At 42.9% G+C, this 27,704-nt stretch overlaps 1 protein-coding gene across 2 annotated transcripts; it reads left to right on the top strand.

The window, feature by feature from the left end:
- Window positions 1-201: 201 nt before the first annotated feature.
- mybbp1a (MYB binding protein (P160) 1a) lies at window positions 202-26,791 on the top strand. Of its 2 annotated transcripts, none has more exons than XM_079507134.1 (27): window positions 202-574; window positions 4,291-4,386; window positions 4,615-4,698; window positions 4,781-4,855; window positions 4,966-5,073; window positions 5,495-5,685; window positions 7,773-7,967; window positions 8,622-8,739; window positions 9,992-10,281; window positions 12,361-12,468; window positions 12,591-12,716; window positions 13,447-13,653; window positions 14,070-14,178; window positions 14,491-14,575; window positions 15,387-15,544; window positions 16,101-16,208; window positions 16,701-16,865; window positions 18,051-18,230; window positions 19,202-19,359; window positions 19,611-19,745; window positions 19,988-20,069; window positions 20,553-20,684; window positions 20,850-20,918; window positions 22,059-22,172; window positions 24,156-24,260; window positions 24,906-25,030; window positions 25,197-26,791. In XM_079507134.1, the coding sequence occupies exons 1-27, from the start codon at window positions 386-388 to the stop codon at window positions 25,594-25,596; spliced, it is 3,912 nt and encodes a 1,303-aa protein (XP_079363260.1). In that variant the 5' UTR covers window positions 202-385; the 3' UTR covers window positions 25,597-26,791. The 2 variants fall into 2 exon arrangements, with proteins under 2 accessions (XP_079363260.1, XP_079363259.1); XM_079507133.1 differs by having other exon boundaries at window positions 24,135-24,260.
- Window positions 26,792-27,704: the final 913 nt, after the last annotated feature.

Raw genomic sequence — 27,704 nt, 5'->3', positions numbered from 1 at the left:
ATACAACCCATGTGTGGGTCGCGGACACATTAGGCCTATATGTCACAGTCACACTCATTGTTATATATGTCATACATATGGGTCCCTTCAGTTTTTGTTTCCTACATTATTATTATTATTTTACATTCATATTAGGCTTAAACGTTTGGGAACCACTGCGCTAGGGGGTGCGATCGTGTACAATGACAGCCGTCAACCATCACATCACACAAAGAAGAATTAACCCCGGAAGGAAACACTTTTGGGGGGTCACGCACGTTTTTCTCCCACGCTCTCTCTCTCCCTCCTCAGCAGCCAGATAGCATGGAGCAGATGTGTGTTGTGTGAACATCATCATCATCGGTGTGTTGTTTTAGTATTCTTTATTAACGTGTTAAAGCAGCACATGGACAGCATGGGGGAGATCACAGCATCAGAGACGGAGAAGGCTCGTGCCAGAGTGACGGACGCGCGAGGTGTGCTGCAGCAGAACCGAGTCTTTCTGGACTTCTTCTGGGACATCGCCAAGCCCGAGCAGGAGGTCCGTCTGAAGGCGATACAAGACCTCATCGCCTACCTGCAGAACAGTGACAAGGTACTATACTTTGGTTTATTCTTCGTGGTAACCTCTCAAGGAGACAATGTCCCCCATAATAACTCTGAGAGTGCGGGTCCATTTGGTTCTATTTTGTTCACTCTCAGAGTAGACCTTGTTTTTTTTGCAAACTGTTAATAAAGTATTCAATCAAATCAATCAAAAACAAAACTGTGTAAGGGTCCTTTGAACTATCTGAAGAACAGTGACAAGGACTGGTACTACGTTGTTTTATGTTACCTCAAAGTCCTGCATAACTCTGAGAGTGAACATTGGTTCCATAATAATAATAAAATCTAATTTCTACACACTCACTCTAGAAGTTACAGACCTGTTTGTTTGAAGTATTCATTAACAGATTGGAGAATTACAGTACATTTCAAGCACAACTCAATACAAAACTGTTAACCCCCCCCCAAAAAATAAGATTTGACAGTTTTTCTAAGCTATTAGTATTACACATTTCTTATAAAAATAAATAGCAGATCTTAGCTCGCAATGTGTTGTGAGTGAGATCTACTGTTCTCAAATACTTTTAAATGGTGTTAAACTGATTTGGCTACTTCTTTCACTATTTATTTTACTACTTTCACTATTTATTTTTTACAGGGGACCCCCTGGATCCCCACAAGCAGGGATCCATCCCTATAGACCAATTCTTTGTTTACAAACATTGCGACTGTATGGGTGACTGTTTCATGTAATCAATTTGCAACATCTCCAAACCGGTTGTTTTGGGGAGTGCTGGTTTCATTTAATTCAACCTCCTCTTGTGTGTTGGCTAGTGAGGTGCACCCTAGGGATACATTTATACTTTGCACAACAGTATTGCGCACAGAGAACAGGGGATAGTTGCGGGTGCGACTGTTGTGAGCTTAGAGGTCTGCTAGTCACTGTTTCCACACTTAGGTGTCTAAAACTATGCCTAAACCTAACTCTAACATGTAAAACAAGCGCCCCTTCAGTGACCATCGACTCCCAGGCTCTTCCAACTGGAGGTGTGGTTTTGAGGACAACTGTTTTGAACTACTATTATTGTTTACACACAACAGAAACCAAGGATTATATATTTCAAGGGCGAGATATCACAATAAAAATCCTAATCATTCTTCCTCCACACTGGGAGAAAAATAGCATCTGAAAGTGTGATGGTGCATTTTTACACGCGAGTACTGAGAGGCAGGGTTCATGCGCTGCCGGCCTGCGTGTGCATGCTGGTGCTTATCAGTGTGACGTCGTCTGTTAAGGCGTCTAGTAGTGCTGCAGAATTTATCGACAAAATATCGCAATCTAGATTCAGACACCTATGAGATCTCAAGACAATTTCTAAATTTGCGCAAGAATTGTGCAGAATTGGTTTGCAGAGAGGTTTAGGTCAAGCACTTTGATGTTTTCTGTTTAAAGCCACAGTATGTAGTTGGCCCCCACTGCCACATTTTGAATATAGTAGTAATGTTCAGCAACTACAGACTAAAGACAATAAATATTTTCATGAGATTCGTGTGAGATTCGTGCACTACCTATACAGTATATTACCCCATTTTGACAACCACTTTGCTGTAGATCTGTTTCAGTTGCAGGTTGTCGGTTCATATAAAATGATTCTAAACTTTATCCCAAAGCTGTTGTTGCAATGCATCAGCATTGATTTTTCTCTCCAAAAATCTAGGATTAAGTATAAACTATAAATGTAATAGCTGTTCGGCAGCGGTAATAAACTAAAGAGACTTTGTGACTTTCACTTTGTGACAGACGGTTCATCACCTTGCCTGGATGACTGTTGTTCACCCCCCAAAGTCCTATTAGCTGTGAGAGGAACAACATCCTCTTTATTTATGATCAGATTTATTTCATCATCTGATTACGTGTTGTTGTAAAACTGTGAGAAGAACAAGGGCATGGCCTCACTGTCTTTATACAGTACCATCATCCCATTTCTTTCATCATCTGATGTGTTGTAATTAAATTGCATTTCCCTTTTCATTTACTAATGGATCCTCTCCTCTATTTCCATAAACACCCTCAACACCAGTGGTTCTCAACATGGGGTCCGTAGGGAAGGAATACTTCACCCAAAAAAAAATGTCATTGTTTCCACCAGGCCGAAGGCATGGGGAGAGAGTATGTTTTGCACTCCGTCCGTCCATCCGTGTGTCCGTCCGTCCGTCTGTTACCAGCTAATCTCAATCACAGTTGGCCCGATGGCAAACTTTGCACACTACCTAGATGCCAACAATGAACCTCTGTCCCAAATTTTCCATAACGGCCTGTTATAGCGCCACCAGGAGGCCGACTTTTGTAAAACACATTTTTTGCAGGTACTCTTCCAAATCGTTACACAGTATCTCTATAGTCATGTGCTCAAGATGGATCTGTCCGATATTTCATATTCCATCCTAATTGGCTAACATTGGCTTTCAACGTTTGCAGGACTGGCCCGTTTGAACAAAAAGCCTCAAATCATGAACGCAGCGTGCAATTTACGTGAAATCTTTCACACACTTTCCTACTAAGCTGAGGAATATATCCCACCCTTTTCACATTGGCCTTTTATAGCGCCACCAACAGGTGGATTTTTGCAAAACACATTTTGGGAACAAAATGCCTCAAATCATCCAAATTGCCATCAAAGGCATAAGAACAAATGGCACCCTTTTCACATTGGCCTATTATAGCGCCACCAGGAGGCCACAACCTGACCACAACCTGTGCCTCGAGGGGAACTTTTTCTAGTTTTCTATCAATTACTCACCCTGTGAAGCCTTGTTGCATTCCTGAGCCAATCAATGTATTTTTTGTAAAGTATTTATTAACCCATTTAGACCTGTTGCAACCTATACATTGTTATACCTTTCAATCCGAGAGCTATCTCTGTGTCTCATTAGTTGTTGCTAGGGATGTCCCACACATCCACACAGAGCTATCTCTGTGTCTCATTAGTTGTTGCTAGGGATGTCCCATTACACTTTTTTCCTTTCCGATCCGATTCCCGATACCAACTCAAAAGCAAACTCCACAACTGGCATATTTGCCGATACCGATATGACCAAATATGGGCCAATCCGATACTTTACCGATACAGTATCGGGACATCTCTAGTTGTTGCTATACATAAAACATTTAAATGATAATAATAATTTGAAGGTTTTCAGAAACATAGGTTAAAATGGTAAATGGTGCTTTTATATAGCGCCTTTATCCAAGGCGTTTTACATACATCAATTCACCCATTCACACACACATTCATACACCGATGGCGGAAGAAACCATGCAAGGCACTAGCCAGCACATCAGGAGCAATTTGGGGTTCAGTGTCTTGCTCAAGGACACTTAGACACTAACTCTGGGGGAGCCCGGGTTCGAACAGGCAACCTTGCGGTTACCATCCAGGCACCCTGAGCCACCGCCGCCCCAGGTTTTAGGTTTTAGAAGGCGTTAGACCTCAGGTCTAAATGGGTTAAGACTGAGGATTCTACCGTGTACATTGGGGTCCCAGCCAGAGATTAAAATTGTATCAAATGGGGTCTGTGGTCCAATGCCTGTTGAACTGGGCATCCTTGAAATGAAAAAGGCATCAGAATCACTGGCCTTGACTGTTTTAAATGACTCCAGTCTCCACTGCACTGAGAACAAACTGACGGCAACTGGCAACATAATAACCTTGGGTGGAAAAACAACAACAACATGAATAATGGGTTTCTTTCTGTGTCCTGCAGTCAGATGAGCTGGACTACACCTTGAAGAGGTTGGTGGAAGGTCTGGCACACACCAGAGAGGTCGCCCGTCCTGGCTTCAGTCTGGCTCTTGGACAGGTTAGTTGATGCTCCAGTGTTGATGAGATCTTATGCCTAATGTATGTGATCTCTTACCACGGTGTCGCATGCTGAAAATAGCTGATCTATAAGCTCACAACGCGTTGTGAGCTTATAGATCTGCAATTTTTGGCATGCGACACAAAGTATAAATCAGGCTTTAATCCTCTGTTATCACCAACAACTTTGTCTGAACTTAAAACCAAAATGTTCTGTTTGCTTCCTTAGCTGCTGAGCACAATTGAGGGTATACCTCTCCAGGCTGTCTTTAATAGGATCAAAGAGACACACAATTTAGAGTTAGCGAAAAAGGTAAAAAAAACAAACGATTTTGCCACATCTTTGTATAACTTGGGTCTGATCTTGAGTGTGACGACTTTTTTTATGATTTCAGAAACTAATCAGAAATGCTGCTTTCGGGAACTTCTTTGGTGTTCTTGCACTGTCACAGTCCACACGTCTCCCCAAGGTAAAAAGCCACTCTGTTTCTAATCATTGGTATTTATTGTCTATTCTAATGATTACCGTATGTAATATATACTGTGTGTGCGTGCGTGTGTGTGTGTGTGTGTGTGTCAGGAGCCACAGGTTGTGTTGGGGTGTGTCCAGTTGTTGCAGAGTCTGTCAAATTACAGAGAACATCTTAAGGACTTGCCCGGAAAGACCATGGTGGACATCTTGTCTGAGGTGATTTGATGACATTTTCACTTAGATTGCTGAGTCCAGGAGTCCAGTCTGGTGTTTAAATGGAGCTCCAGTTGCAACCACTGTTTTGGAACAAACCATACTAACAGAAAATGACTAGTGACTGTAGGGCAATATGGACAAAATCAAATATCACAGATTTTCACCAAATGTCTCTCAGTATTTCAACAGCAATATCAAATTGTGATTATTTATTTTATTTATATAAAATCTATATAAAATAATGGTTAAAAAAATTGCAGAACATCAAGCTCAAAACGATATCTGGTCTCATATCATGATATTTATATAATATCGATATATATAAGTCTAGCCGCTAGGCTAGACCGTGGTGTCAAACTGTCAAGGAAAGATCCTAAAGTGTGTGTGTGTGTGTGTCTCTCTCTCTCTCTCTCTCTCTCAGACACCAGAGGATGTGTTTGATGAGGTGCTACTGGGGGCTCTGCAGTCGGACCTGTCCTCAGCCTTCAGCACACCAGAGCAGCTGCAGCTCCTCCTGGTGGCCATGGAGCGCTTCCCTCAGTCCCTCAAACCCAAGAAGCTCAAGAAGCTGCTGGGAACGTCCACCATCGTCACTGAGGACAACATCCCCAAGTGAGAATAATCATAGACATAGAAAGGTAGACGCCTCTTCTGGCTCTGGGCGGATTCTCTCAACAGAGGGCAAGCTTCTGTGTTGGTACTTCACAGAAGCTTCCGCGTGCGTCACAGAGCGTATGTTTGGGTCTGACAAGTCCCGGAAAAGATGCGCTGTGATTGACCTGTAGTCACTTGAGTGGCAGCGTGGCGTAGCATGCCTTCCGGTGCACTTCCGCCCCAGAGTGTAAATTGATCCGCCCTCCTGTCGACACTACAGCGGCCAATGAGGCATCTGTTTTTCTTTTATATCTATGAGAATAATAGCCAGATGGTCGCTGTCTGCCAGAAACATTGTATACATAGGTAGAGAGAATACAATAATAGAAACAACATGATCTGAAAAGAAGGAAAAAAAAACAATGAAGTATGAAGGTTAATTAAACAACACTGATGGACCAAATTGGTGTGTATAGATCAACCACCACCACCACCACCTTTATTTATCCCTGTGCGGGGAAATGTAACAGCAAAGGCAATAATAGTGAAATGTAGGATACGTACAGGACAGTACAAGTAAAGAGAAAATAACTTTGCTCTGGCCATCTGTACTTGGTCTGACAGACTACAGACATTGATACAGACATGGTATCAATATGTGTGTCTGTAGTGTATATATTTGCACAAGGCAATACAATTTAATTAAAACAAATCTCAAATCAGTGTGAATACAGTGTTACTGCTGCAATGAAAACGGTGTCAATTTTTCAGAATATTTGTATTTAGTCTTTTGAATAACACACCATTTAGTCTTACTCTTAGTCCTATTTAGTCTTCTGAAAAACCTTAGTCTTTTAGTCTATTAGTCTTAGTCAACCAAATGAACACTGAATGAAAATGAATAAAACTTGAAAGTAAGCATGTGAAATGATGCAACAGTTTATCCATTCTCTGAGTTGTGCTGAGCCCGGGCTCCGATGCCCCCCTGGTGTCGTTCTGACATCAGGGCGGTCTGGCTGCCCGGCCCTCGGAACCGACCCAGTGTTCTACTGGGCCGGCTGTCGAACCGGGCATGCTGGGATCTGGACCCTAACGGTGAGCTTCAACCAAGACTTGAAATGCTGATTCTGATCACATGCTTCTGTCAGGATAAATAAATTAGATTTACATCAAGCCGAAACCTGATTTAGAATATAACCTTAATATTTCCTTCCGTAACAATCAAAAGCAAGAAACGTAACAGGTTCCAATTTATATCGATGTTCATTCACTACTGTAACTTAAGGTGGCCTTACACTAGCCGATAATCGGGCATTTTTGACGCTCGGGGGGTGCCCGACCGCTCAAAGCGCGATCGGGATCGGCCCGATCAACATCAAGAATGTTTGATATTTGCTCTGCCCCGCTCCGATTATCCTGTAGTGTGTGGTGCTATCAGATTTCAGATTGAAAAAAATCGGCTAGTGTAAGGCCACCTTAAATGTGACCATTGACTGTTGACCATGTTGAAGTTCTTTTAGAATGTATTAACTACATGTAAGCTGCTCTGTCTTGGGTCTGTCTTTGTCTTTTCACGAAATGAAAAAGAAAGAAAAAATTCAGTGTTCTAATGGATCAAGTGTAGTTATACGTTAGTCACAACTAAGCTCATGTTGTTTATACTTTTCATTAGTTATATATTTAAAAATGTGAAAAAAGCTAAAATAGCTAATTTACAATTTAGGCATTTAGCATTAATCCAGAGATATTTACAGTAAGCGATCTACATGTTGTGAGCTTGTAGATCATCTATTTTTTTCTATTTTTGTGTGGCACTGTTAGTGTAGTATGACAAAGTAGGCCATTCATTTATAGAAAAATAGGTTTCTGCCCAACACCAAAGATATACACTCACACACCGCTTTCCAATGATCTATGCTTAATGTTTGCGTGCAGTGTCACAAACCAAAAATAGCCGAGTCGTGAGCTTGTAGATCAGCCATTTAATGTTATTAAATTATCCATACTTGATTCGATCATTTTTTTAAATAATGGATTAAAGCAATTGGCTCAATTAAGTGTTGGCATCTCTAAACTCCTGCACCCTGTGGTGTCCTCTCCTGCAGGCTCACAAAGGTGCTGACGATGGCAGCGCGCTCTGTGAAGAATGACACGCAGCTTCCAGCCGTGGCCCTGGACCTGCTGAAGATGTCCCTGAAGGAAGGCACCTTTCAGCTCTTCTGGACCAAAGTCATCGTTGAGAGCATGTTCCCCGCAACCGCTCCCAAGAACAAGTTCGAGGAGCAGTCGTCACCCACGCAGTACGTTGTTATGAAGGAAATGCTTTAAACCAGTGGTCTTCAACCTTTTTCATAACAAGGTCCATTATTCATTTCAGCCACTGATTCGATTTAGCCTCTGAGACCCAAGACATAGAATATGAATTTGTTGTAATACGAATTTGTACACAATTCTATGCTGTATTGATGTTGATACCATAGGAGCGATACCAAACGTTGATCAAAACAACAATTCTTTTACATTCTCTAATTGTGAGGACTGTACCCACAAGCGCCCATTGGTTTCATTTGACATTCTGTGATTATTTGCCATAATCATATTTAAAAATATATAATTTTCGGCCAAATACTATGAGACTGAACGTTGGGGAGTGCATCAGCTAGGTCAGGAGGTAACGGGGGGTGCACTGCCAAAAAGGTTTGGGGACCACTGCTCTAAACCAATTTAGGCCTGAGGCCAATTCAGCAAAGGCCTTCTAAATCAGTGGTTCTCAAGCCTTTTTAGGTCAAGGACCCCTAAATTGATATGTATATGGGTTAACATAAAAAAACAGTTTCTATCACACAAAGATTTGGGCTGTTGTAACTGAGGGCCCCCTAGAGGTCCTGTACCCCCTGTTGAAGACCCTACCGCTCTAGATGTTGACCGAGGCTTGTTTGCCTGCATTTCTCCAGGTTCCTATGCTTCCGTCTGCTGGGGAGCGCCCTGCCCCTGCTGTCTCTGTCCCAGCTGAAAAATGTGCTCAATGGGGAGGTGATGAAGCGCTATGGGGAGCATGTGGTCTCGGCTCAGGTTTGTGGAATCAAAACAATGTTAGCGGGGGGAGAATGTGCTTCAAATGTGCAAGCCTAGGAATTGAGTTTTAATTTGAGTAGTTGAAGAAGCTGCTATTATAGTTATCAGACAGTGACATGTGTTCCCATTTGTTTGATTTATCCCACGATTTTGCAACACATTTTTTCACCCAGTGTCAATTATCTAATGTAATCCTGGGCGGTACACTTCCTCTGCCAACCTGGGGAGGACAGCCCACTGACTCATGCTTCCTTCTATGCATGAGGAGTCCAAGCTGCTGTTTGGAGGAGGAGTTTCCCCGGTTGGACGTAGCGCGTGGAAGGAACACATTATTCCAACCAGTTCCTTTCCCCTCCATCAGGCGCCCCGGCTGGCCAGGGGGAGGTAGTTTAGAGACCAGGATTACTGCATGTTTTTTGTGAGGGTACCTACCCTAGGGGACTTGGGGAGAACATGCAAACTCCACACAGAAAGACCGGTTATGGGCACTGATGACACAGAGGAGAGAACACGCCCACAGCTTCCCAGTGGGACTCGAACCCAGGACCTTCTAGCTGTGAGGCGACGACCCCCAAAATTATATGTATTTGGCCGGGCACCCCGATCTGAAAATGTTCTGTGCCAAGAGAAGTTTCTTTCAAACACTTTCAAGATTTTTCAAAACCAGCAAATGTACAAGATCACAAGTGACGCGCCGTGAGCTTGTCGACCTGCTAAAATGTCACACATTCTTTCCCGGTTATTATATCTGATTCTCCCATTTTGATTTAGTCTTTTGAATAACACACCATTTTACTCTTAGTCCTATTTAGTCTTCTGAAAAACCTTAGTCTTTTAGTCTATTAGTCTTAGTCAACCAAATGAACACTGAATGAAAATGAATAAAACTTGAAAGTAAGCATGTGAAATGATGCAACAGTTTATCCATTCTCTGAGTTGTGCTGAGCCCGGGCTCCGATGCCCCCCTGGTGTCGTTCTGACATCAGGGTGGTCTGGCTGCCCGGCCCTCGGAACCGACCCAGTGTTCTACTGGGCCGGCTGTCGAACCGGGCATGCTGGGATCTGGACCCTAACGGTGAGCTTCAACCAAGACTTGAAATGCTGGTTCTGATCACATGCTTCTGTCAGGATAAATAATGTACAAGCTCACAAGTGATACGTCGTGAGCTTGTTGACCTGCTAAAATGTCACAAATTCTTTCCCGGTTATTATATCTGATTCTCCCATTGCCCCCCCCCCCCCCCCCCAGAAACCCAAACGTGTCAAGCTGGCTCCAGAGATGGAGATCTACGTGGCAGATTTCCTTCAAGGCTGCGATGACCCCGACAGACAGCTGGCGGTGATGGTGGGCTTCTCCACCCTCACCAACGAGGGCTACCCGGTGGTGCCGTCGGCGTGGCGGGTGGCGCAGCACCTCCGGCCCGCGGCGCTGCAGCGCTACGTGGACTGGCTGAAGGCCATGTTCCTCAACCCCCAGCTGGAAATGTGCCTGGACTTCAGCACCCGCAGGCAGAAGGACAACCCGGGAGAAAGTGCAGCGTGAGTGTTACCGTTGCATGGCCTTGTTTATACTTATTGATGTGTTCTGTTCTGGGGGTTTTTTCACCCCCACACTAAAATAAACACTAAAAGGTAGTGTTGCTATATTAACTATTTACCAACCCCTCCCCCTCAAAGTTGAATAACTTTGAGCTTCTGTCTCGTTTTAGCTTTTAGCATTGGATATTCAACAATAGCAGATATACAAGCTTCATGCCGTGCTGCTTGGCAGGCAAATTTTTTTTTTGCCAACGGCTGATTCGGTCTGGCTTATTAGCCAGGCTACCGTGCTGCGAGCTTGTACTGTACATGTGCTGTTTTTGAACGTTTTTGAAAAATCTGTTTGAAAAGTGTGCTGGAGAACTACTGATCTTAATGGGTTAAAGGTCTAATACTCAAGTTTATTTGAATTTCATATGCAAAAGTCATGTCTGTATTTAGTTACTGGCAGTTAATAATACCTGGCACTGCCTTGCCTGCAGACATAAGGTTGTACCTTTTGCACATATGGTGTTTGATGTTGCTTGCCATATGGTGCCGCTGCACAGTCAAATCTCTGAGTGTGTAAAAAAAAATACCTTTTAAGGGCCCAGATGGACCCTTAACGGTTCTGAGAGTGCGAAAACATTTTTCCTGTGCAGTTTCTTAAAATAGTTTTGAATTGGAAATGAGTGTCTGTTATTTGGATCATTAGTGACTGACTCTCTGGCACACTTAGGGAAGTTAGGATGTACACACTACAGAACTACACTACAGAAGGATAACTGTACCAGAGAAAACGCTCTTCGCTCCAGGCGGCTTTTGTCCCGCTACACACTCGCTCGTCTGGATCCCCCCCCCCCCCAGCCCGCTCCTCCCCCACTCGGCGCTCGACTTAATTTGCACACCGATCACTCCGCGATCATGCTGTGCAGCCGTTTAAGCCCAAACCACGCCAATGATCCGAGATGCAACAAAACCGCTTTAGCGTTTGTAGCGGGCTGATATGCCCTAATGCATGCTAATATGCCCTAATGCATGCTGATATGCCCTAATGCATGCTGATATGCCCTAATGCATGGCTGATATGCCCTAATGCATGCCGCTGCATGTCGTTGCATTGCATCGCAAGTGATTCAATTCAAAGGAAAACGAGAATACGCTAGTTTCCATCCAAGTGATCCGTCCGTGTGTGTGTGTGTGTGTGTGTCACACTAGCCGGCTCTGGTGTGTGTGTGTTTGTGTTTGTGCATGCGTGTCGCTTTACGCCAAATCGCAAAACCATAAACCCAGCGGTTTATGTTATCTCGCATCGCGTCTCTGTCTCTGTCTGCACAGACAGACAGTGACCCTGCCTGCTCTAATCTGTGGTGCACTGCCCCGATCGGAGGGGCATGGAGCGGAGGTCGGTCCTCGCTCCGAAGCCACTGACGCATTTTAAAACCCGCTCTGTACTCAATTAAATATCTCTCCACTCCTCTCCCAGTCTACTCAGCTCGGATCCTCTGAACTGTCCATACATATTCATTCATATCGTTGCTGTCGGGTATGTATGGTAGTTATTTAGTCACAAGCTCTTCTTAATTCTTCATTGGCCTTTTTTTTTAATATATATTTTTTATGGGAAGGATAGACAGTAGGCTGACAGGAAATGGGGAGAGAGATGGGGGGATGACATGCAGTAAGGGCCGTCGGGATCGGGAGTCGAACCCGCGGCACACTGCCAGACTGGATTACCAGCCAAGGTGCCTGGACCGCTGAGCCACGGCCCAGGCCACTTTTCACTTTTTTAACATTCCCCAAACCTTTATGGATCAGGGCCCACTTGAAAATCTTGACAGCGTTTGTAGCCCAGATGGGTGGGCATTGTTATGTTTATGTGGATGGTCAATCAATCAATTGTTTCGCCTTGGATCAATGGAACCAACCTCGTTCATTAATTGTTTTTATTGTTTAATTTAATATTAATGTTATATTACAATCTTAGAGTTTTGCCAGTTATTTGGCAAAACAATGGCCCATGGGTTGGTTATCAATGTGCTCTTACCCAGTAAAGGTTTATCTCATCTTCTGACTGTTGCTCGTTCTCTCTTCTCTCAGGAAAGAGGGTTGCGTGTTTCGTCTGAGGAAGTGGATCGTTGCTCGGCTCACTTCCATCGAGAACCAGCAGGTGAAGAGAGAAGAGGGCCTGGTGATGGACGTGGCGAGGTCAGACCCACTTCTTGTTTAGTTCTGTGAACTTCTGTCAAGCACTTGTTTTCCTTCGCCACAAAGAAATGACGGTGACGTGGTGTTGTTGTTGTTGTTGTTGTGCATGGCGGTGGTTCCAGGTTTGTGTTCTTCCATGCATTCTTCACTGCCAAGAAAGCCACTCCAGACATCCCAGAGACCGAAGGAAAGCTCTCTATGCCACTGGATAACAGGACTAGAGCCATTATAGTCAGTTCCTTCTTTGGGTAAGAGCTCTTTAACTAACTTTTAGTTACATATTTGTGAATAATTATTTGCCTTGTTGTTTTCAACACTTCTGAAACTACTTTGGCCCTGTTCGGACTGGCAGCCAAATTTTGATTTCCTAGCCAGATTGGAGTCAGATATGGTTGTATTTAGTCTGAACAAGAACAAGGCTAAGGAGTGATTCAAATCTGATTTGTGAAAAACCATGTAGTTCTTTTTGCCGTTCAGACGGCAAAACGGGACTCCGTTTTGCCTTTCTACCCATGTAATTTTCTTTTTAGTGATTTTCAACAGGACAAACAAACATACATAAGCCTTATACAAGTATATTGCTTCAGACTACATCTAAGACGGGACAAAATACTAAACAAGGGACGGGTACAAGGAATATAACAGAGCGAGCATTAAGAATTAAGAGGTATCATGAGGGTTGTCACTCACTCGTACAAGTAGGGAAATGTTGGTGCAGCATGTCTGCAAGACTGCACCAATAGCACTGCAATATACACAAGATAGTAGTTTAGAGAAATGAAAAGAATAAGAAAAATAAGTTGGGATAAAAAGATAGAAATTAGGCTAAAATAAAATTTTACAACGCACAAAAAAAGTCAGGCTTCGCAGCCAAATCCCTATCAATTTGGGGATCCAATTGACATGAAGACATTTTAGAACCACTTTTATACTGCAGCATGCCTAACGGCTTTCCAACTGTCCCACCCTCCACTCCAGGCTGCTGCAGCACATGCATCACCTGCCAGTGCTGGGGGACTCCGCCGAGGTTGCAGCCCTCAACCAGAAGCGCGTCCTGGGCGTGAGGGCTGACGGAACATTGTGGGTCTACTGCCTGGTGCAGTATGCCCAGGCCCTGCTCAACCAGCCAAAATATGTCCAGAGCGCTCAGCCCTTCAGCCCTGAGCAAAGACAAGCCTGGGACGGGTAAGAGGAAAGACAATAAACAATGTGGTGCCTGGTGGCTCAGCCAGAGAACATATGCTCATGTAGAGCACAATGACCCAGGTTCAAATCCTGTCTGGTCTCGCATGTCTATCTCTCTCTCTCTGCACTTGGTTGCCTGTCTCTATGCTGAAATAAAGAGTAAAAAATAAGTCTTAATAACTGTATTGAAATGATGCTGGCTAAGGAAGTGAGCTCTCTCCAATTGCAGTGGAAGAGAAATGGAACAAGCAATCAATTTACCATTAAGATCACTTGACATTGTGCCCACTCTTATACATCAAATTAGCTTCTAGCGTTCATTATTTTTTTCAGTTCTTTTTCAGTCCCATTTAGGGATAGGACCTAATCATTGCCCAGCCCTAACCTCTCAGTTTGTTTCCTGTCCGCTGTTTCAGCATGCTGGAGTCAGTGACCGCTCTGATGAAGAAAGCCAAGAAAAGCAATGCACCAGAAGCCAATGCTTTCCAGCAGCTGTTCCTGTTGGTTGGCATCCATCTCTTTAAGGTATCACTAGCATTTCTTTATTACTGTGCCTGCCACAGCAAAATAACACACCGGACTTCCACAGCCCTGGAGAGAAACACATTAGAAATTCAATTCTATCTACATTTTACAGACCTTGTTGACTGGGACTCGTTCCAAGTGCTTCTTTTCAGTATAGTGCATGTGTGCGTGCGCACGCAGCTGTGCACATGGACATTGCTTAAACCCTAGCTGAAGCCACTAAAACTGCAATGAAAACATTTGTAAATATGTTGGCCAGTAAAATAGGCTTCCATAAATCCTCAATAAAACATTGTGTGTGTGGCTGTTAAGGCCCCAGAGGAGCTGGTGGACATAATGCAGGACCTCCAGAATTGCATGAAGGATGCCCAAGAGTCCAAGAAGAAAAAGAAACCAGGTAATGTTGCTGTTCCTGTTTGTATCGATGCTATCTGATGGGAGAAAATTTTATATCTATCCTAATGCATTGCTGAAAAGAACAGGATTTCAACTTAACAACGGGGTGCAATGTTAGCTTGAAAATCTGTTCTACTTACTTTTACTTACTTAAATCATGTCTTTGTTAAGGTTAAAGTAGATCAAGAAACAAAAATATGTTGAGGTAAAAACCTAATGCTTACAGTACGTGTTTATATAATGGATACTTCTTAATTTGTTCTATAGTCAACAAAACGTTGATAGCATAATTATAAACTTAATGCATATAATACATAATGTAATTGGGGAATGTCTATAGCTACCTCTGTTTTTAATGTAGTTCTTGTGTGGTTTATTGTAGGATAAACACAGAAGCTGTACAATATAATAAAAGTATAATTCATGCAGACGAACTTAAAAACTCCCATGGGGCTTGTAAAAACATCTGTCTCACCTGAAAGCAAGCAACGGCGACAGAGGAAAACCAAACGAGCTGAGAAAACTGGAAGACAGAATCCAAATGATAACAGAACACAACACTCACAACACACGACTAGGGCTGTCACGATTTCAAATTTAAGTTGGCGATTAATTTAGCCTGTCGTACGACGGTGTGTCGCAGTCCAAAAATAGCCAATCTACAAGCTCACATAGGTTATAGATCTCCTATTTTCACCGAATGCTTGCCCCTGGAATCAGGACGCCGGGGTTCATGTGGGTCACGTGTAAGGGTGAGTGTGCCGTGAGAGGGAAAGAATAAAGTATAAATCGGGTTTACTCTCCCCCTACAGCAAAAGACGAGGATGAACCCCACTGGGTGGAGGTGGTGGTGGATATCCTGCTGTCCCTCCTGTCCCAGCCCAGCCGCCACATACGACAGGTCTGCAAGACGGTCTTCTCTTCCATCTGTCCCCATGTCACTGCCAGGGCGCTCACTGCCATCCTGGATGTAAGTGGCTGCTCAGTCTTAATGTACCGTCCAAAACAAATGGAATGTCGTTCCAAATGTCATTAAAACATCGCTGTTGCAGCGTGGGGGTTGGTTTATTAAGGTTGTTACCATTGTGCTCACGGTCCTCTAAAAGCAGCCTCTGGATCAGGGCCTACTTGTGTTGAGAGCATCTCGAAAGCGTGGACCACCCACCACCAGGCCACTTAACAAGCCTGCTGTGTTAAGTGGTCTAGTGGTTGGGCCGCATGCAATTTCAGAGAATATTTAGCTGTATCACAATGAAAACAACATTTTCAACATTGTGAAACACTACTGTTTTGACAATTATTTGGGGGCCCACTTGCAATATCATAATGTTCCACACAGTGTGGGAATGGCTGCTCCAAAGCTCAGCTGTAGTTGTGGTGTTGTGTAGGTCCTGGACCCAGATAAACAGCTGTGGTGGTTGTGTTGTTGTGTAGGTCCTGGACCCAGATAAACAGCTGTGGTGGTTGTGTTGTTGTGTAGGTCCTGGACCTAGATAAACAGCTGTGGTGGTTGTGTTGTTCGGTAGGTCCTGGACGCAGATAAAGACGCGGACGACAGTGCTGTGGTGGTTACAGACGACATGAAGACCGCCACTAAGAAGCCACAGGAGTACGATGAAGATGAGGACATGGAGGTGTGTAGTCTTGTTTGGAATGGATAGAACGCTGACTTTGTATGATACTTTATGAGACAGAAATGCAAAGTTGCAAACGAATAGTTTCTATTGAGGTCTGTGTATTCAATTCATAGACATTTAAAGACATATTATGTAATACTATATCCTAGACCTCATCTAGTAGCAATAAACACTAATAGCAAAACAATATATGTACAGTAAACAGTTGGGGGTGGGGGGAACTGTACTACACATTGTGCCAAGGACATTTAAAAATTGTTTGTTCATCAAACTCATCTCTACTAGGGCAGCTATCGATTATTTTCTTAGCGATTAGATAAGATGAGATGTTTATTGTTCCTGTATTAAAAAACAAAGTTTGTGCGCAGACCTGTGTTATTGAACAAACACAGAAACATCAGAATATCGAACTGTTTAACACTTATCTTAACAAAGAAATATATATTGCTCGTGTACCACCTTTTAATACATTGCACTGGCTAATTCCAGGAGGAAGAGTCTGGGGAGTCTGATGATGATGATGATGACGATGGTGAAGATGATGAAGATGATGAAGAAGATGATAATGAACTAATGGAGGAACAGGAGAAAGGCAACGTAGATCCAAACTTCCGCCTGGAGGTGATGAAGGTCTTCCATCAGCATAATAACATGGTGGGTTTCTAGTGGATGCTGTATTTTCTTTTAGAGCAGGGTTTGTTAAAGGTATATTCAGTGATTTCACTTAATTCAAATATCACTTATTTTTTCTTATTTTTTGGATAATCCTCCCTACTATAAAGTGTGCTGACCATATAAGGAGTTCCTCCCTGTCCCCAGTGAGCCCCTGGGGTCAAAAAACCCTAGTTTGGGCTTTGGGTGGCAAAGCCTTCATCCAATCAGGATGAGAGGGGCCTTCTTCCAATCATGATCGAGTGGGGCGGGCATTGGTGCACGTGCTGTTGGTCTGTTGTACTTCCCCCACTGTAGAGCGTGTGCATGTGCACATCTTGTTACCGGGTGGACCGGGTTTTTTTCCAAATCACCCAAATCACTGAATGCTCCTTTAACCCATTTAGGCCTGACGTCGAAATAAAAAAAAAGTATTCTGAAAGAATATATATTCAAAGATTTGTGCCGTATTTTCACGATTTAAAAGAAATAGCAGACCTACAAGCTCGTAGCGCGCTCTGCTTGTAGATCTGCTATTTTTCAATAGCTAAAGTATAACATAATGCTTAGTTAAAACACCAACAGGGGTTCCCGCCCAGAATGGGTTAATATGTCCCTACACGGACAAATGTGTCGGTGGTAAAAGACTTGGCCTCGGCCGTGGCAAGCTTTAGATTTTCTGTTTTGCACACCATGATAATGTTCTTATTTTGATCATAATAGCCAATTACTGAATGTCAAGTCTCTAGGTTTTCTTCAGAATAATAGTATGACAGAGAATTACTATGACACTATGGCATATTATGAGTCCACTAATGATGTATAATAATAGTAATTATAGTGGTTCTCAAACATTTTTATTTGCAAGGACTCCCATTGGTTCCATTTGTACACCAACAGACCCTTTATGGTCATTCGGGGCCATTCAGGGCTGTGTCTTTGTGTTTCTGGTAATATTATTGGCCACTCATTTGTATGTCTGTGGCAAAAATGTAATTTTGACAAATGTCCACCACAAGCCAACATGACCCCCTGGCTTAAAGGCTTTAATTGTCTCCTTGTTATCTTACGTGCTCTTGAAGATAACGGATCCAGTAAAGACTTAGAGACCTTTAAGCAGAAAGGTGTTGTATTAGGTGTATGAAGTGAGTATGTTATAACATCAGTCGCACTACCTCCCACACGTAGCCTATAGAGGAAGATGGCAGTGATAATGATGACGAGGAGATGGACGATGAATCCATGATGAAGCTGGATAAGAGCCTTGCGATGCTCTTCTCTGAGCAGAAGAAAAAGGCGGATGAGAAGAAGGATGAGAAGAAACGACTGCACAAAGATAAGATGCTGGTCCGAGACTTCAAGATCAAGGTAGAAAATACACGTTTATGCTTAACCACATGAAACCTAGTGTCCCAGGTCCCTATTTCATAACAGTCAAACAGGGAGAACATAAGGGGTTTAAAGGGCTGGTATGTGTGCTAATAGTTTTATAATTGCTTTATAGAGTTATGAAAAATACAGTAGTCTATTACAATGTGCTAGACCCCTGGGAGATTGATTGCTGAAGTGCAGCGCCACGCCTAGTGCACAACTTGGCACACTAGGGATGGCCAACCGATAACCGTTATCCGTTAAGAAACACCAACGGCTAATGGTGAACCGATAAAAAAAAAAAAAAAAAAATCAAAATCAAAATAAATAATCTTATTTTGAAGAAGCAGGTCGCCAGTGGCTTATTGTCAGTATCGGCCGTTAACATTCAGTCTGTCCCCGCCACAATGCGTTAGACCCTGGGAGGTGGATTGCTGAGGTGGAGCGTCACACCTACTGTACCATCAGCTCCCAGTACTTGAAACCCCAGTATCTTTCCACACCCAAGCCACACTACTCATACGCGACTGAGCTACCTATCTTTTTTCTCCATTGCTCTGTAAAGCACTTTGAGCTGCATTTCATGTCATGAAAGGTGCTATACAAATAAAGTTTATTATTATTATTATCTTCCATGAGCTGGAGGACCCCATCCTCCCTCAGAACTAGGGAAAAGGTTTGTCCATAGCCTTGAAGAGTTCTCTCTAGCGCTCTGACAGTATTTAAAAAAAATTAAGCGGCAGTAAAAACGAGCTCCAACTGCGTTCTGGTCTTTAAACAGTGACGTACTGTACAGTAGTTGTGAACGTAGCTGTCGCGATTGTGAACAGAGCAGCAGCAGTCCAAAAAGGTGGTGGTGTTCCCCTTGAAACGTAAAGCTGTGTTGTTTACTCAAAGAATTCTTGCAAACTTTTCTTCTCTTAACTCCTCATGAGGCCGCTCACTATTGTTGACCTGACTTGTTGTAGGTGTTGGATCTCTTGGAGGTGTTTCTGGACAAGCAGGACCGCAGCCCCCTGGTCCTGGACATAGTGGAGCCCCTCCTCACCATCATCGAGAGGGGCATGAGCTCTGACAGTGACCAGCAGGAGCAGGATTTCCTACGCAAGGCTGCAGACATCTTCAAGTAAGCTCCGCCCCCAAAATGTATTTGCATTGTTTCTGCAATGCTGTCGTTTATTTATTATTATTTCAGGATTGTTTCCAGACAAATATATATCAAGTTCAAGTATATATCAAGGTCTTAATGGGTTAAATTCTATAAAATAGGCACTGTTTGCCATCAGAATTAATTGGTAGACACAGGAAACAGGAACACAATGATAGTCAATAGTGTGTGTGTGTGTGGTGTGTGGTGTGTGTGCGCTCCCTCCCTAGGAACCAGCTGTGCAGGTCCAAGTCTTACTGTAAGACAGTAGGAGACCGAGCAGGGGAGCTCCATGACCTGATAGAGAAACTGATGAACAAAGCCAGGAAGCAGGCAGACTCCTCGGTCGCCTACTACTTCTTCAGGTTGGACCTTTTTATCACATGACTAGAATAAATAGAGACACGCTGTATTCATCAAGAGTACTTGGAAGCACAATTTGTGGGAAGGGGCACATCCAGACATGGAACAATCTGCACAGGCCTGCAATCTTAAATGAGATTGAGGCATCTCATCCGTTACTTCGTAACATTGGATTTTTATGCTAATCAAGTCTTTATGCTGTCACTGGTTTTGAGCTGACAATGCTGTCTTTGTTTTGCTGCAGTGCATCTCTGTACCTTGTCAAAGTACTGAGAAGTGCATCCGAGACCAAAGAGGAGAAGACATCAGACACACCTGCTGAGAATGTACGTCTCACTGTATGCCTTTTTCTAAAGATTCCTCCATTTTATCCCAAGGTTTGATAATTGGCCAATTTTACCTCCTGTCAGAATGGAGATTGCACGTAGCGGATTGGATGTTGTCAGAAAAAGTGTCAGGGAATGATTGTGCATATACTGTGTAGTGTGTAGATTAAAGGAATTTGGAAGAAGAAAAAGTGGTTAAACCGTGACCCACGCCAGGGCAGCAGAGGCTTCTAGCTTGGGTTGTAGATCTATTTTTGTAGACAAATCTTTGCTTATTATCACATTCACAGAAGGGTGCATGTGTTTAGTTAGACATACCAACAGAATAGGCATGCTATGGTTCATGTGGTTAACCGATTGGGTTTGCTGCTTTTTCACCGCCATAATAAGAATTCCATAAATGTCACAGTCTACTCAGAGCCACAAAGCGTTGGAAGGAAATCGTTCCCTAGCGTGTAACTAATCACTCTGTTCTATGTCTAGTTGCTCTCCATGGGGAGCTTGGATGTGGACCGGGTTGTAGCCATCTTTAAAGACGCCCTGTGCTCCTTTATGACAAAGAGGAAATGTCCATTAACTGCACAGATGTTCGTCGACATCCTGAATAAATTCCCTGTAAGTACAATTATGACTTTTAATCTCCTTTCAGAATGCTACCTTTCATCTAAATAACTTCAGTGGTAACCCACTAGAGAAACAAGCTTTGTGTAATGTCTGGCAAATACATTAGCATACCTTGTGTGAAGTTGATTGTGAACATTTTTTTTTTATTTATTCCAGGATCTTTTTATCAAACTGTTGGACACAGCAGTGGAAAACATTACATCTGGAGTCAGAGAACACCAACAGGTAAGAAATGGCATAATACTTCCAATATAGAAATCCTTGAGCAAATAATCACATAAGGTCATATTGATGATAATATTGGTCATTTTTGAGGGGCGCTAGCCCCTTCTATGCCCAGCTTTGAGTGCAAACACAAACATTGAAGACAAAAGTGTGTAAACACAAACATTGAAGACAAAAGTATGCTCGCTAATTGTGATTGGCCGGAATGAGATTATGTATGATGATAAGAGCGCCCCTCACTTCACACGGGTGTGATTTAATTTTTATATCTAATTTTACAGTCAATCATTAATAGCATTTGATAGTGTCATCCATCTTTTAAGATAACACATGGATGTATATGGTTCTATTACATCTCAAAGTATTCCAGTATTAATCATAATTTAGCACAGTGCAATTTTATAAATCCTCTCTAGGCTATTGAACCCTACTTGAATTGAATACACTAGTACAGCCAGTTTGAGTTGACACTATAATTTTGTGTCAACAATGACTTGGGTTCATGCCATATTCACACGCCGGCCATCTTGCCCTTAAGTTAATTGCATGGTGGCAACTTGCCACATAGAAAGGTAGACGCCTCCTTCGGCTCTGGGGCGTCTGTATCTCGAGGGAGGGCAATACAAGCTTCTGTGACGCATGCGGAAGCTGTTCGGTAGGCCAATCGGAGGCAATGTAAACATTTGTTTTCTCATGCCAATAAAGCTCCTTTGAATGTAACTGATAAGTTACAGAAAAGACGCGCTGTGATTGGCCAGTAGTCACTTGAGTGGCAGCGTACCTTGGCGCACTTCCGCCCTCCTGTGCGATACAGGTCGCTCCAATGAACTGCAGCGGCCAATGAGACATCTAGGTTTTTATATCTATGGCTTCTTCAATGCAAAATGCAAACATGGCCACCATGTGAATATGGTCTATTTACTCTGATCTCGCACTTGTACACAAAGTCGCTCTGGATAAGAGTATGCTAAATTCCTGTGTGTGTGTGTGTGTGTGTGTGTGTGTGTGTGTGTGTGTGTGTGTGTGTGTGTGTGTGTGTGTGTGTGTGTGTGTGTGTGTGTGTGTGTGTGTGTGTGTGTGTGTGTGTGTGTGTGTGTGTGTGTGTGTGTGTGTGTGTGTGTGCGCGTGTGTACACACCAGGGCCAGGCGTGTGTGTTGGTGCTGCGGTCGATGCAGAGCAGAGAGGTGCAGCTGCTGTTAGCAGGGGCTCCATGGACTGAGCTCTATTCTAAGACTACATTCCAGCTGGCCCAGGTAGGTTATTACAAGTTATGGAATCATTATCTTTAGAAATATTATGAACTGTAGTGTGTAGCGAGTCTGTGAGTCCCTCTATTTAAATAGAATTGTATTCATTTTTAATGTAAATTACTATTATTATTATTACGATGGAAGATTGCTCCATCTTATATCTTATGAACAAGGAGAGGGAGGGGAGGGGAGGACGCGACTTCAGTAAAGTTAAAGTTGCAAGAAGACACTCTTTGTCTCCACTAGGCCGAAGGCATGGGGAGAGAGTATGTTTTGCACTCCGTGCGTGTGTCCTTCCGTCCGTCCTTCCGTCCGTCCGTTACCAGCTCGGGCACCGTTGGCCCGATCCATGCCAAACTTTGCACACACACTCCCTGGATGCTAACAACGAACTTCTGCCCCAAATATTCCTCAACGGCCTGTTATAGCGCCACCATGAGGCCGATTTAGGCAAAACACATTTCTGTAGATTACTCGTACACATTTTATCCATACATCACACAATTCGGTATACACTATCTCCATAGTCATGTGATCAACACGGATCTGCACCATTTTCCATCCTGATTGGCTAAGATTGGCTTCCAAAGCATGATTGGTCCGTTGATTGGTCCGTTTCGATCAAAATGCCACAAATCACAAACGCAGTGTGCAATTTCCGTGAAATTATACACGCACATTTCCACTAGGCCGCGGACGACATGCCACTAATTGTGTTCCAAATCAGCCTCACGGTGGCGCTATAACAGGGCAATTCCTGTTTTTACCTATAACTGCATCGATCTGTATACAACGTATGTATGCAGACTCCCTAGAGGCCATGGAAAAACATTTTCCCTGCATCCCTCCACATCTGTCGGTTATAGCGCCACCATGAGGCCGATTTCTGCAAAACACATTGTTTGTTAGTCGCACAGATTTCATCCAAATCTCACGCAAATCGGTACACATGATCTCTGTAGTCATGTGATCAAGACAAGTCTGTTGGATTTCTCAGATTCTACACTGATTGGCTAAGATTGCCTTCCAAAGTTTTCAGGAGTGGCCCGTTTTGTACAAAATGCTGCTCATCCAGAATTCTATCCTCAGAGATGCTATGAGTGATCTGGCTCTGCATTTCCTCAACAAAATGAAGAAAATTGTTGGAAAAGAAAACCCACACAAAAACATGTTTATATTACTCCTATATCCTCCTGGTGGAGACCTGTGCCCAGAAGGGCACTTTTTCTAGTTAATCTTGTTAACGCTTGCAATGCGTGTTCTGTTCACGTTCATCAACATATTTCTTTCAACTGCAAATTGGTTTTGGCAATACATTTTTGAATATTATGTGAATGTTATCAGTTTACAACGCAAGCCTATGGATCGGCTCGGGGTCTTTATATTTCCAAAAATCCTTTTGATTCATATTCAGTTCAATTAACTTTGCGTTTACCGGATCATCTCAGCACAATAAATCAAGTTACAATAGGCATCGGGTAGATTTCAACATTGAAGCAAACGAACGTTGATCTGGAGGATTATCATTTGCTAAAGACAAAAAGTCTGCAATTGTACTCTATTACATAGACTGCTGACTGCATCGGCTCCTAAAAAGAAGCCGTCATAGCCTCAGCATCAGCAATGTAAGGTGTGTGGATAGCTTGTAGATGTACCGGTATTCGTTTTGTTAAGAAAGCAACACTGTTGCTTTCTTAACAAGTGAGTATAAATTAAGCTTAACATTACAATAATTATTATTATACATAATTATTTGGTAAATGGTGCATTTATATAGTGCCTTTATCCAATGCACTTTACATACAGTAGCTTGTGCACTACATTCACACACACAAATGAGTATTCAACATCTTGCTCAAGGACACTTGGACACTAACTGGGGAAGCCCGGGATCGAACTGGGAACCTTGGGTTCCCATCCAGCCATCATTGATGATAATTGTTAAATGGTGTACCCACTTCTCAGAGTTTTGAAAAGGTGGAGCAGAGTGTTGAAAAGGTGGAGCAGAGTGTTCAGAGCAAGGTGGAGCGAGAAAAGATGGAGAAATCCCTGGAGCTCTGTAAATTCCTGATCAAACGCATCAACCAAGAGGTAATTTCAAGTTTCATGCGGTGTTTATGTTAAGTTCCTTTTCATTGCAACGCAGTCAGCCTCATGAAGTCTGCTTCAGTACAAGAACAATACATATATTTGTGACATAATAATACATATATTGTAACCCTGATATCTCGATCGGTAAGAAACCACTTAACTCCAAAATGTTCATTTTTTAGGAAATTAAGAAAACCTTATATTTTAAAAACACAGCAATACTGCCTCATCAAAGTTGGTTTTGTGACTTTATATATTGTCAATTACTTCCATTAGAAGGGGAGAGGTGGTGGAGTTGGCTGTTTTAGCAGACAGTTTGAGGATTCAATGGAATTAAGAGGTTTTGTCCCAAGCGCTTTTTACTACTTTTCATTGGTTCCATATTTTCGAAACAACACAGACGTGGGTGTTCAATAGCACTGATTTATGCAAAACAAAATGGAGTTAGGTGTTTTCCTCCCAACAGCAACGATATATCAGTATATCAGTGTTTGTGATCCAAGGTTTGTAACGAAACATCTCAAACATAAAAGTTGGCGTTTCCACTTCAGGCAAAATACAAGGTGTGATGGATATCGTGTTACTGTGGCTGCTGTCTTGTTTAGAGTCAACGTTTTTTTCTTATGTCCTGTGTGTGTTCTACAGAAGTTATCAGTGGACTTGGAGCCTCTGAAGAAGGCGCTACAGCCCTTGACTAAAGCCCCCGATTTCAATAAAAGTGGTCGCCTGGCAGACACGTACTGGGCCATCATGACACATTTTGGAGCCATGTGAGTTTTCACCATGTGCCGACCGGCTTTGCCAGACAGCTCTATTACCTAGACATTACTGATACTTAAGTATTGTATTAGTAACTAAGCATGCACTCAAAATGTTTTTAATTTGAAGTGTGAAAAATATTGAGAATTTACAAGTTGTGTTGCCATGTTTTGACAGTAAGCCTAAAATGGAAAAGACAAAGAAGACGGAGGGAACAGAGGAAGCAGGCCAAGAGGACGACGGGAAGAAGAAGAAAGGTTTCTTGCCCGAAACTAAAAAGCGGAAGAATCGTAAGAAGAAGGTGAAGGTCACAGAAGGTGCACAAAATGCCCACGTATTCCCCACATACGGACCCGAGGGAGACCTGCAAGGACAGGCGAAAAAGAAAATCAAAAAGAAGCGGCCAGGGGACGGACAGGCACTTTCCCAGCCCAGCCCAGCCAAGAAGGCCAAGTCACAGCAGGGCAGCACACAGGCCAAGACACCACAGGGCAGCACACAGGCCAAGACACCAACCACACCCACAGGCAAACCAGCCAAGAAGAAGCACAAGAAACTGGTGGGAGGGCATGAGTAAACGGGACAGGCTGCTACTGTTTAACTTTCAATATCGTTGCTGTCGGGCTGAAACCTTGTATCGCCATATTAAACGTTTTATTTTGTCTTAAATGTACGGAGCCCTGGAGTGGCCATTGTGAGAAAAATTATTTATCTGGACTGGTCGAGATATTATATTGACTGGTCGAGATATTATCTTGACCGGTTGAGATAATATCTCGAACTGGATTGGCCGTGGTGAGAGAAATTATCTCAACCGGTCGAGATATTGGGTCGAGATATTATCTTGACCGATCGAGATATTATCTTGACCGGTCGAGATATTATCTTGACCGAATAGTGACATTGGCCGAGCTACAGTCGGAAGTACAAAAGTCAAAATAATTTACAAGTGAGGAAAGGCTTGAGGTTAGGCAAGAAGAGCCTAGGATAAAGAAGGGGAGGGTATGGTGGAGGTTGGAGCTGTTCAGGCAGAGCCAGATGGTACCATACAACAGATGGATGATATTAGCACGCTGGAAATACAAAAGTCAAAATAAAATGCAAATGAGTAAAGGCTTAATGTTAGGCTAGAAGAGGGAGAATGGTTAGGTATGGTAGAGCTTTTACCCCCCCCACTATTTTTGACAAGAGCAACCATAATGTACACGAGCTTCTGACTAAATAGGCCTAACTACATTGCATCCATTGGAACGCTTATCTTTCTTTTTATCATTTTTTTTTTAATTTCCTGAAAGGATTCTGAACATGGGTTTCTGCCCGACAGTGACAATAAGAAAAGAGTATATCTATTCCATGTGTTTCCAAGCCCCTTAACTCTCGATGCCAATTGTTTCCTTGTCTTTATTTTTGATTGTGTGGTTAGGTTATTATTTACATTTACTGTAAACCACTTGCCTCTGTGAATCCGGCGCCAGTGTTGTGGAGGCGGAATGAACCAGTGTGCAGCTTTCTGGACTGCCTTTGCTTGAATCTTTGGACATCCTGCTGGTATAATTTTCTGTGGCTCAAACCCTATTATCCATTTAGACGGTTGGACTGGACTGATGTGTAGGTGGCGCCTTCCTGTCCAGGAAGGATAAAGTGTACGCTTCTTGGCAGCAACCAATATTTGTGGTTTCAGAGGAATAAACATTACTCTGGTTTTATACCTTGGTCTGATGTACGACGTGCTCCCGTTTCTTACTCCACCATAAAGCTTTCTGACCTTCCAATATGGTTGATTGAATACTTTATTAGTCAGAAGTGTAAACCGCATGCGGTACAGTAAGACATTAAGGCTAAAAGGATAACAAAAGTCCTGGGGACTTTTCAATTACTCAACAGCATAAAGATTCACACTAATACATGTCACCAACAATTCACTACAATTCCCATAGTGGAGGAAAATATAAAATGGACAGTCTACAAGCTCAATGCATTGCAACATACACGCAGATTTGCTATTTTAGTTGTTGAAACTTCCCTCCTTACATACCCAAAATAGTACAATTACTGTACATTGTACTATAGGATGTATGCCATAAAGAGTAGAGTACATAGTATTACCACAGTGTACTATATGTAGCCTGCTTTAGATCAGTGGTTGGTTCTCAACCATTTCAGGCTGTGAATGTGAACGCTAAAATCACATTTGAACTGGTGACCCCCCCCACCCTGAGTCAAGCACTTGGAATTGTGGGAGTTGAGGCATTACATTTAGTTTGACTCGTTTCCACCGACAAATGTGAAAATAGCCTATATACAAGCTCACACCGCCTCACAAGTCAATTATATTCGACAATTTGGGGAAATAATAATCACACCCGTGTGAAGTGAGGGATGATGTACAATGATGTATCATCGTCATCTCATTCCGGCCAATCAGAATTTGCGTCCTCACCTTCGTCTTCAATGTTTGCGTTTACACAAACACTCAAAGCTGGCCATTCATTGTCAATGACATTTAATGTTTGTGTTAGGACAATGTTTGTGTTTACACAAACCCTCAAAGTTGGACATAGGAGGGAAATAAAATCATGTGGGGACCCTCTCTGTGGGTCCCAACCCACAGGTTGAGAACCACTATTCTAGATGAAGTTAACTTCATGCACCCCCAATATGTCTCCATGTATCAACACAGCAGCG

This window comes from Electrona antarctica (genome assembly GCF_951216825.1).
Source record: "Electrona antarctica genome assembly, chromosome: 8".
NCBI classification, from domain to species: domain Eukaryota; kingdom Metazoa; phylum Chordata; class Actinopteri; order Myctophiformes; family Myctophidae; genus Electrona; species Electrona antarctica.
Note: the sequence above shows the minus strand (reverse complement) of the source record. Positions and strands in the feature narration are given on the sequence as shown.

Excerpts from the sequence above, each read along its gene's own strand:
- mybbp1a (XM_079507133.1), top strand. The coding sequence starts at position 386 with ATGGACAGCATGGGGGAGATCACAGCATCAGAGACGGAGAAGGCTCGT. Across the intron at positions 7,968-8,621 it reads GAGCAGTCGTCACCCACGCA|GTTCCTATGCTTCCGTCTGC; the intron begins GTACGTTGTTAT and ends GCATTTCTCCAG. Across the intron at positions 24,261-24,905 it reads TCAAACGCATCAACCAAGAG|AAGTTATCAGTGGACTTGGA; the intron begins GTAATTTCAAGT and ends TGTGTTCTACAG.